The sequence below is a fragment of the Sinocyclocheilus rhinocerous genome, unplaced genomic scaffold (assembly GCF_001515625.1).
Source record: "Sinocyclocheilus rhinocerous isolate Xijiao unplaced genomic scaffold, SAMN03320098_v1.1 scaffold82, whole genome shotgun sequence".
NCBI classification, from domain to species: domain Eukaryota; kingdom Metazoa; phylum Chordata; class Actinopteri; order Cypriniformes; family Cyprinidae; genus Sinocyclocheilus; species Sinocyclocheilus rhinocerous.
This window is the reverse complement of record NW_015644168.1, coordinates 378525-389433: the sequence shown is the minus strand read 5'-3', so window position 1 is coordinate 389433 and position 10909 is coordinate 378525. Positions and strand designations below refer to the sequence as shown.

At 36.5% G+C, this 10909-nt stretch overlaps 1 protein-coding gene across 5 annotated transcripts in view; it reads left to right on the top strand.

Moving 5' to 3' along the window:
- kifc3 (kinesin family member C3) overlaps positions 1-10909 on the top strand; it is a 42634-nt gene that overhangs the window by 27680 nt on the left and 4045 nt on the right. For 4 of the 5 annotated variants that reach the window (XM_016575708.1, XM_016575710.1, XM_016575711.1 and 1 more), the window contains exons 6-17: positions 998-1137; positions 1396-1461; positions 2471-2593; positions 3052-3333; positions 4452-4625; positions 5751-5867; positions 7275-7422; positions 8701-8831; positions 8909-9020; positions 9123-9304; positions 9400-9504; positions 10104-10234. In XM_016575708.1, the coding sequence (XP_016431194.1) occupies positions 998-1137; positions 1396-1461; positions 2471-2593; positions 3052-3333; positions 4452-4625; positions 5751-5867; positions 7275-7422; positions 8701-8831; positions 8909-9020; positions 9123-9304; positions 9400-9504; positions 10104-10234 (1711 nt within the window). The remainder of the gene's footprint in view (positions 1-997; positions 1138-1395; positions 1462-2470; positions 2594-3051; positions 3334-4451; positions 4626-5750; positions 5868-7274; positions 7423-8700; positions 8832-8908; positions 9021-9122; positions 9305-9399; positions 9505-10103; positions 10235-10909) is intronic. The other variant, XM_016575712.1, reaches the window with a different exon arrangement.

Here is a 10909-nt window from a genome sequence, read left to right as displayed (position 1 = left end):
GAAACTAAGTTTTTCAGGTTAAGTAAGTTTTTATTCAGGTAAGAAATACTACAGAAATGAAAGTAATCAAATGTAAAATAACACTGGATGTGTTATTTTACATTTGATTACTTTCATTTCTGTAGTATTTCTTACCTGAATAAAAACTTACTTAACCTGAAAAACTTAGTTTCATAGCTCTCTTTATCCTATTGCATTTATTTGTGCTGTTGTTTGTCATTTTTTTTATTTGTTATTATTTTATTACTGACTTTTTACTTGTATTTTTTATGAAAATAAAACTTTGCGTTGAAGAAAAGTATATTTTTGTTTGTATATGCTGTCAATTATAGTTCTTAGAAAGAAATCGGAATCGGCAAAAATCGGTATCGGCAGATCACACTAACGAAAAATCGGAAATCTGAATCGGCCAAGAAAATTGCTATCGGTGCATCTCTATGTGTAATTATACCTTTAAGTACGGAGTAATATTAATTAACTACATGTACTTACTATATGGTTAGGATTAGAGTTTGGCTTAGGGTTACGTGCATGTAATTCTGCATAACTGTTGTTATTATAATAGTAAGTACATGTGCAACAAGGACACCTTAAAATAGTGTTACCTTATTATTATTATTAACTAATATATTTCTGATATTTTAAATTCTTGTCTTGTGAAAAAATGAGAAAAAAGCTGCTTGTATGGTGGAGTAAAAGTCATATGGGTTTCAAATTAAATGAGTAGGTTGAGTAAATTTTTTTTTTTTATTTCCTTTAAAAAAATTTAAAAACATCAAGTTGGACTTGCTTTTCCGATTGTAGAAACGTTACATAATTACAAACATTATTAATACAAATATTTTATTTTAATTATAACATTTATATTTCTTTACATTGTTTATTTTTTCTATATTTCATTAATAATATAAAATATATTTATTACTTATCTTGTGACCTAAAATTAGAAAAAGCTGCTTGCTTGTCATAAAGTGTGTATGTGTGTGTGTTTTTGTAGGTGTGAGGAGCTCTAGTGTTTTGAGACAGAGGCCTGTGGATTTTCCCAGTGCTGTACAAGTGAGTAAAGTTCACTCACAGGAGCAACTGCAAAAAGACGAGGGAGAAAAACTCGCTCTCATTACAGGGCTGCACACACAGGTACGTTGAACACACACACACACACATACACGGAGAGAATAGGGATCGGTTTTCCAGCCAGACTCACAAGAGCACCACCAGATCATTTACATTCCTCAGCCACCATGTATTGTGACCTTTTATGCATTGATATTCATTGTTTCTGTGTGGTTAGATTAAAATAGATCGATGCATCATGAGGGTGGATGCATGAAACTCACGGACTCATTTTTGTAAAGGGATTTGGCTGAATAATGCTGTTGGTTTGTGGTTTTGCAGGTCAAGGAGCTGGAGGAGAAACTAGTGGATCAGACGCAGGAGGTGGAGAGACTGCGCTCTGAGCTGGTGAGAGACTGAATTATTAGGGACGGGGAGAGTTGTGGCACACTCAGTGCCATTGTATGAATCACCTGATCCTGGTGGGCTAAAGTCACCACACTTGTGTGAACCACATTTCTATTGTTTAATAAAGAGCTCATGCTCCTGCAGGTTTACACTGACCCGATTTCGTTTTATAATGGGAGGGGAGGGAGTGTTAACCTGGTGATCTAGTTTTGTTTTGTTGATAGCAGAGGAATGTATGCCTTCAGCCCTGGAAGATTTACAATTGGCACTGATCTCAAATTTGAGATGGGTGTGAGTGTACTTAACTGTACTTTACAACTTTGTCCCCCAAAGAAAGCTAAATATAATAAAACCTCACCCTCTTTTGGTTCAAATGATTACCTTTCACATTTAAAAAAACAACAACAAAAAAACAAGGATGTTAAGTTGCTCAAATGTGACGGTAAATACATTTTTAATATTACAAAAGATTTCTATTTCAAATAAATGCGTTTTTTTACTTTCTATTCCTTAAAGAATCCTGAAAAAATGGATCACTGTTTCCACAAAAATGTTAAGCAGCAAAATCGGTTTTCATCATTGATAAAATGTTTCAGAAATAAATTACATTTTAAAATATAGCCAAATAGAAATATTTTACAATTTTATGGTATTTTGGATCAAGTAAATGCTGCCTTGGTGAGCATAAGATACTTTTTCAAAAACATTAAAAATCTTACTCAATGACTCAAAATGCATATGCAGTGCACATATTTTTACGATGGGTGTCATTACTGTAATGAACATTTGCTTATATTAACGGATCCAAATGTATTCACACATTGAAAATTCTTTAAAATCTTTTTTTTATTATTATTATTAATGTTTTCCCCCCAGTATAATGATTTATGGGATATGGAGAGGCTTTAGTTTAGAATTTGCCAATAGTAATTATAGTTAGTATACAAAACTATTAGAAGTCAATAGTAAGTCCTCATTTAGCTAAGTAAATGTATATGTGTATGTCTAGGGGGCGACAGATCTGGAGAAACAGCTCGAGGTGCTGGAGAGTGAGAACCAGCGGCTCAAACAAGAGCTGAGGGCCAGTCAGACCCAGACCACCTGCTCTACTGGCCACTGCCCACACAGCCAGGTACTCGCACAACCATAAATCACTTAAACCTCAAATTAGTGCTGGGCGGTATGACCAAAATTTTATATCACGGTATTTTTCAAAATTATACCGGTTTCACGGTACATGACGGTATTTTTTTTTCATGCATGACCGGGTGTTAACCATATTTTCTATAGTAACACATACAGCTGTTCCCTCACCACAGTGCACCAGTGAAAAGGGACCCCTTTCAAACAGTGTCGCGTTCCGAACGTTGTTTAAGTGACATATACCGGTATTGCGGTATTTAAAAAATTCATATCATAACAAAAATAAACACCGGTATTCGGTATGAACCGGTATACCGCCCAGCACTACCTCAAATACATTCCGATAGCTTGTTTCTGGACTGAGATCATAATTACTTGATGCTATAAATGTTGTAGTGTTTCACAGCTGTCCTGTAATGCTCCTCTCTTTGTCTGCATCTGTCCCAGGATGTGGAGGCCCTGCGCGGAGAGCTGTGTCGTAAGGACGAGGAGTGCCGCGAGCGGGAGCGGCGACTGGCTGCGCTGGAGCAGCAGGTGCAGGAGAGGACGGGTGTAGTAGTTCAGCTGCAGCAGCAGCTGGAGGAAGCGGCGCAGCGCAGACAGGAGCTCCAGCAGCAGCTGGAAGAGGCGTCACGTCTCAGGAGCCAGAGCGAGGATCAGCTGACCTCACGGCTTCGTGATGCTGAGGAGGCTCTGTCTCGCCAGGCTGCTCTGACACCACAGGTCAAGGTGAGAGTGTGCTAATGAAGCATTAGTTGTGTCTCATTTCAAAGCCTGCTCTGTCCGGAGGTTGCATTTCATTTGTCAGCTGCTGATGTCATTGCGGATGTCTCATTTAAGTAACGTAAGCTACAATATACAAATGACAGTTATTCCTCATGAGCCGCAAATTACTGTCATTTCTTTCTTACTGTGCTTTGGAATGGTTATTTTTCTTAAATGATACATCCCAATGACATATATGGCTAACAGATATGACCTCCAAAGAATACAGGCTTCAAAATATTGATGTTATATTGAGATTTTTTAAATGAGATTTGAAATGTTTTATTAAAATGCAGTCTTGAAGTTCTGTTATATAGACTTCTTGCAGAAAATGTTTTTCTTCCTTGCATTTTTTAAAAATTAGTTTACAAATTTTTAAAATGTAGATTTTTTTAAATAAAGCAAAACTTAAAGAAAACAATAGTATAGCTAATTTAAAGTAGACAAAATAAAAAAAATTTAAAATTGTTCCTAAAAAAAGTAATATAAGGCAGTTAAATCAAAAGATCACAGCAGTGATAACCTAAAACGTTTTATTTTAAATAAATAAAAATAATACAAAAAGGTACGAGTCTAATACAGATTTTTCCAAATAAATAATTTCTCTATATGTAATGCTCACCAATTCACTCAGCCAAACATTAAATTTTGGAATCGTGTCCAGTTTACTATTTTATAATATTTTTTATCATAAAATATCCAAACTTTTTGAGCAAAAGAGACGTCTTTAAAAAAAAATTAAATCTTAATTATTTCAAATTTTTGACTGGTAGTGTAAATAAAGCGATAGACATTTATTCTAATTAAGAGAAGATTCACAAATTGGCCCCAGGATAGCAAACATAGTATCTGGCATTATTTCCATTTTTTCCTTGTGTACAGTATATTGTGTAGTCACCTCTATTACCACTTCAGACTACGCATACTCTCTTTTACATTTACAATACCAAATACCCTGAGAAGTCACAGGGCGCTCAACATTAGGAATGCACCAAATATATTGATTCTCTGCCTCTGACCAAAAACAAGATGCACTTCTCCTAACTGAAGTGATTTTAATCTGTTTCTCACTCTTCCTGCAGTATGTGACCAAGACGGTTGAAGTGGAGTCGGCCCAGTGTAAGCAGGCTTTAATGGAGGCTCAGGGCCGTAATCAGGCGCTGCAGGAGCAGCTGAGTGTTCAGAGGCAGATCCTCAGAGAGCTGGAGCAGCAGCTGCACGAGTCCCAGAGAACCAGCAGTCAGCTCCGCCAGCAGGTATCACACTCACTTCCTGCGTGCGCTGTTTTGAGTGTCTGAATTATCATGTGGCCAAATGCTGCTCAGATCTGACCCCGTCAGTGGTGATCTGTTGATATCTGATCTCATGTCTTCTCAAGGACCAAGTGGTTTGGTGTAAGTTTAATAGAATCCTATGAAATCCTTCATATTTTTTCCCCCAAATTGTGTTTCAATTTTAAATTGGCTGGATTTTAATTAAATTTAAATGAATAAAAAGGACTTTAACGATTTAATATTTAATTAAAATGTTAACAATATTACTCTCTGAAATTCTTTTTCAGAAATCTGTTCATTTTTCTAAAATGTGTGTTTTATTTGATACACGTTTATCAAAAATGGTGGTTATCAAATGAATGCATAAAGATAACAATTTAATTCATCTTACATAATCAAATTGAATGAAATTTGAAAAAAATCCTTTTTTGGCAAAGGAAGTGCTGCACAACAGAGGTTTGCATTAAGTTTTTGCTTAAAACATGAATGAAAAATGCTTATATTGTGTGATATTCCTTCAAAACATTAACAAACCGTATTATTATTACTTTGAGAAGTACATTCTACTGTACAGTAGTAATATATTTCTGTCATAACTTAGTTAAACCTAACACTTATTTTGGCTGGTTGTAGTGAAGACCTTTGAGTTTTTTGTGGATCTGCTGATAGTTTTTATCAGGTGAAATGCTGGTGAAGTGACTCTCAGAGCAGCTCTGGAGATGAAGTTTGTGTGCTCATGTCCTCGTATAGTAAAACGGCAGATGCTGAAAACTCCATAAGCATCACACATGATTCAGTATGTTTAGTAGATGAAACTGTGCCACTCATTCGCACAGAATTCAACCCAGAACATGCAGACTTCATATTTACATAGCAGTCTTTTTGTACTTTAACCTCTTCCGAGACACTAATCCATAAGGTTATTTGATTGATTATTTTGATTTATTCATCCAACATTCCACATTATACTGTCAAGTCCATGTTTTATGACTGGACTCCATGATTCTGTCTGTGTTTTCTGCATCGTGGTCTAGTTTCAGGCCTCTCTAATATCGGTGTTGTGACAGAGCAGGTTAACGGCTCTCTCTCTCTTCACTTGCGTTGCAGCTGAGGACGGACCACGGCCGTCTGTATGGCCTGCTCTTCAAGGCGGTGGGTGGGGGTAACACCGAGGTCACCCACAGGCTCTCCAAGGTCGGCCAGATTACTCTGCAGGGGTCAAAGGTCAAAAATGTGTCATGGGTCAGATTCCAACTGTGATTATAGGACCAATGACCTTGGAGAGCCTGTGGGTGCCGACCTTGGAGAGCCTGTGGGTGACCTCGGTGTTACCCCCACCCACCGCCTTGAAGAGCAGGCCATACAGACGGCCGTGGTCCGTCCTCAGCTGCAACGCAAGTGAAGAGAGAGAGAGCCGTTAACCTGCTCTGTCACAACACCGATATTAGAGAGGCCTGAAACTAGACCACGATGCAGAAAACACAGACAGAATCATGGAGTCCAGTCATAAAACTTCTGTGTCTTTGTCCCATTTTAAGTGCCATTCAAAAATGTAGATTCATGTTGGCTCATGCTCATTTTTGACCTGTGAAACTTTGCAGAGTAACTAGCTCACATTCCCTTCAGGGTTACACTTTATTCTACCTGCAGTAGAAATCCCATGTAACTTACTGTGAAATAGTCAATGTCACCCCCGTTGTGTACTTCATATGTATTGATGGTGCGTGACCCCAGATGCCCTTCCCATGTGTGACCAACAGCCCTCCACCCACCCACAGGTCTTTTTTCACTTAACTAACTGCATTAGATCAGTCTAACTAATGACTCTGGTTAGTAGTCATGACTGGGTTTGTGTTATGTTGGTCAGAAGTAAAGCTATTTTATTAAAATGAGGTGGAACTCGGGATATCTCTGTGCTCGTCTGTGATGTGTTAAACTGTGTTGTGATGATTTAGCATTAAAGTGGAAAGTAGTGGTCAGCTGATATGTTTTTTTTTTATATATTTGGAAGTATAATGACCAATATAACACTGATATATGATATCACCGATATCAGATGTTTGACTGGTTGTGTAGATAATGAATGCATAACAATTGCAGCAGTGAAATTGATATTTAATTTACACATTGCTTTAGCTTCACAAATATCTTACATAAAATTATAAATTATTTAAATGATAATATCTGAACTTAATAAAATTTGTAAAATAAACGGATTTATACTTTATATAGAAATTCTTGGTTCTGTAATGCTACTGTAGTAATTTGAAGTAAACACTGTAACCACAGTCCAGTCTGAACAGGGTTACAATTGAGGACTGTTTGATTGTATATTTTGCCTTTTGAGATGTTTGGATAACTGGTTTTCTCATGACATCTGAATAAGATAAAATCAGTGTCTGTAGAAAGGCGTTTACACTGACAGTGATCTTGATACAGTTGAGTACAACCAACAAATCATACAGTGTGTTGGCGATTTAATCTCTGTCATTGTAAATTGTCCTTTATATTACCATATGTAATTCCTCCTTTAAAACATTTACTATTTGCATAGAACTTATGAGCTCAGTGACACAGGATTTTGTTGACCTTGGGGTCAGATGTGTTGACGTGTGTGTGTGTGTGTGTTAGATCCTGGTGTATGAGGGTGAGATGGAGAGAGCTCAGGGTCAGCTGGAGGCAGAGATGCAGAGTCTGGAGGAGGAGAAGAACAGAGTGATCGAGGAAGCTTTCATCAGAGCAGAGAGCGAGATGAAGGCCGTCCACGAGAACCTAGCAGGTGAGATCATGTGTGTTTGAGTCCAGGTCGTGTTTCACCCTTAAGTCAAAATAGAAATAGGCCTAAGTAATTATATTGTTCTTAAACAAAACCCATTAGGATTTTCATGTTTTTCTCTCATATTCGTATTACTTTGATGCAAAAATGTGTTCTTGTTAAACACATATTTCACATAGTAATAACAGTAAATTATGCACAATTACAAGCAATTAACCATAAACCAAATCCTATAATTGTACATGTTGTTAATTAATATTTCTCAATACTTATTTGTGTAATTAAATTGAAACAAGGACACCTTAAAGTAAAACAACCAGGAAATATACTTAAACTAAAGTGTTTGGAATATCATAGTGCTATTTGTACTGTCTTTTGTATTGCTTTATATAAAAATTATGTCATAATTTATTATTCATTTTAATATTGAACAACTGTATTAGTGTAATATTATTTTTTACTAAATCTAATTTAAAAAAACTTTATAGTTTTTTGTTGCCTTTTTTTCTTTTACCTGTTAATGTGGTGAAGCCACAATTTATGGATAGATTTTTTCTTTTTTACTGAGTAAGTCTCTTTTTTTTTTTATTTATTTTTTTTTTTTAATCTCGACAAACTATACTTCATTAGAAAGGTCAAAGACAAATTGAGATAAAATTTGACCTTTGTTTTGTTGTGTATATCAATAAAAACAATTTATTGTCCATGCCTTTATGAAATATGAGCCCCTTATGCATCCACTGAGAAAAACCTTCCTCAGGGCTTTTAGTCCAAAGGTGTGCTCATTTGGGTAAAAACCTGGATTCTTCACCCTGACGAGACTCAACATTGGGAATATTGGATTTTTTTTATTTTTTTATCTGACAATTAAAAAAAAAATTTACTGAATTATCATAAAAAATAATGTCACAATTAAAAAAATGGTCACACTTTATTTTAAGGTCCAATGCTCACTATTTACAAACTGTTAACTATGACTTGCCTCAATAAACTCCTAATTTGCTGCTTATTAATAGTAAGGTAGTTGTTAAGTTTAGGTATTGTGTAGGATTAGGGATGTAGAATATGGTCATTTAGAATATGGGCTTTATAAGCACTAATAAACCGCCAATAAGTTAATAATAGGCATGCTAATAAGCAACTAGTTAATAGTGAGAATTGGTCCCTATACTAAAGTGTTTCCAAACTATTCATGTTTCTAAAAAAAGGCTTCAGTTTATATGTTTGTACATTTTTCATTTTATATAGTTTATTATTTCTCTTTTGATTGTTGTACAACAGGTGTGCGGATGAACCTCCTGACGCTGCAGCCGGCCCTGAGATCCCTCACCTGTGATTACAACTGTCTGAAGAGACAGGTGCAGGACTTCCCTTATATGCTGGAGAAAGCCATCACCGAGGCGAAGCAGGAGGTGAGAGCAGCGCATACGAGCTCACAGACACATCAGCCTGACCACAGCTCATCAGTCGTGTCCGTCTGTGATTACAGATCTGTCAGGTGATTGGAGAGGTGAGCAGTGCAAACCAAGAGCTGCTGCGCAAATACAAGCGGGAGATGAACCTGAGGAAGAAATGCCACAATGAACTGGTGCGCCTCAAAGGTGAGACCGCAGAGATCTCTGGGAATTGTGTAGTTCGATTCATATCATGTAGTTGGATTCTATGAAATTAGACATTCTAATGATAAAGATCTTGTTTTTCAGGAAACATTCGTGTGTTGTGCCGAGTACGTCCCGTATGTGCTGGAGAAACAGATGCTGCTGACACCAAAAACATAGTGACCTTTGACCCTGATGATGATGCTGTTCTCTACTTGTCTAATAAGGGCAAGCTCATGACCTTTGAACTTGACAAAGTCTTTCCCACTCAGGCCACTCAGGAGGAGGTTAGTGCCTGAACTAGTTTTCAAATATGGTTGTATTTCCTGTATCAGTTATTATATCACAGTCTTGTTATTATATCTTTCTTGTGATTGGACAGGTGTTCCAGGAAGTGCAGTCTCTGGTCACTTCCTGTATTGATGGCTTTAACGTATGCATCTTTGCCTATGGGCAGACTGGCTCTGGAAAGACCTATACTATGGAGGTACATAACATGTTCCCAAATTTCACCCTCGAACTAAAAATAGAAATAATTATATTGTCCTAAAAGAAAACCAAGCCCGTTAGGACCTTTTTGCATTGTGGCAATATTTTTGTATCAAAAAATAGGTATCATTTGTTATGCATTACAGGTACTTAATAATTAATTCATATTTATATCATTAATATTATAAAATATATTTAAACTATTTATATAGTGCATGTTTGTACATTTATTTGTACAATTAATATTTAATATTATAATAGAATAGAATTATTTAATATTTAGAGGTGTTTGTTGTATTGTCATATTTATGCTGCTTTATATAAAAATTAATATTATATTAAAACCATATTTTATTATTCATTTTAACACTGTAACAGTACTTTTCATCATTCTAAATCTAATCTTTAAAAAAAAAATCTCAATGAATATCAATTATTCATACTGTTAAACATCATGTTGTGTTATTTACATTTAAACCAATTTTATTTACTTAAAAACAGCATAGAATTTTAATATCAGCCATTTGTTGATTATAAATCATAACATGTTGGTTATGTAATTTTCGTGTCAGTCTCTCATGTCTGTGTTTCATGCAGGGTGTCCCTGAAGACCCTGGCATTAACCAGCGTGCTCTGCGGCTGCTCTTCTCTGAAGTGTCGGAGAAAAAGCCTGATTGGGACTACAAGATCACCGTCAGCATGGTGGAAATCTACAATGAGACCCTTCGGTGAGAAAAACAGACACAAGTAGAGCTGCACGGTGACAGCAGGAGGGAGAGATGATGAGGAGGATCATCAAATGCTCTACAGGAGCTGTTTCAGTGTGATGTGCTCATCACTGCAGCATATTTAGCACTCCTTTATATAATTGTCCCAATGTGTTCACAGTGAAGTGTGTGTGACCTGCCACAGATTCTGCCGGTCAGCAGTTATGTAAAAACAGATTAGATTTAAAATCTCTCAGGTCATCTGCAAGACACAAACAGATCACATGTCACGCATTTCCCCCTGCACTGTCTATTCGCTAACCCTGTCCTGCCTCATGCCGTGTCGTGTAACTCAAACAGATGTGCATAGGTTCTGATTCAGCTTGCCTGCGAAATGTTCATCTGTGCCCCACTTTAAAGGGGTCATATGATGTTGCTAAAAAGAACATTATTTTGTGTATTTGGTGTAATGCAATGTGTTTATGCAGTTTAAGGTTTAAAAAACACATTATTTTCCACATACTGTACATTATTGTTTCTCCTCTATGCCCCGCCTTTCTGAAACGCGTCGATTTTTACAAAGCTCATCATTCTGAAAAGCAAGATGTGCTCTGATTGGCTGAGATATCTCGTGCGTTGTGATTGGCCGAATACCTCAAGCATGTGGCGGAAATGTTACGGCCCTTACCATATTGT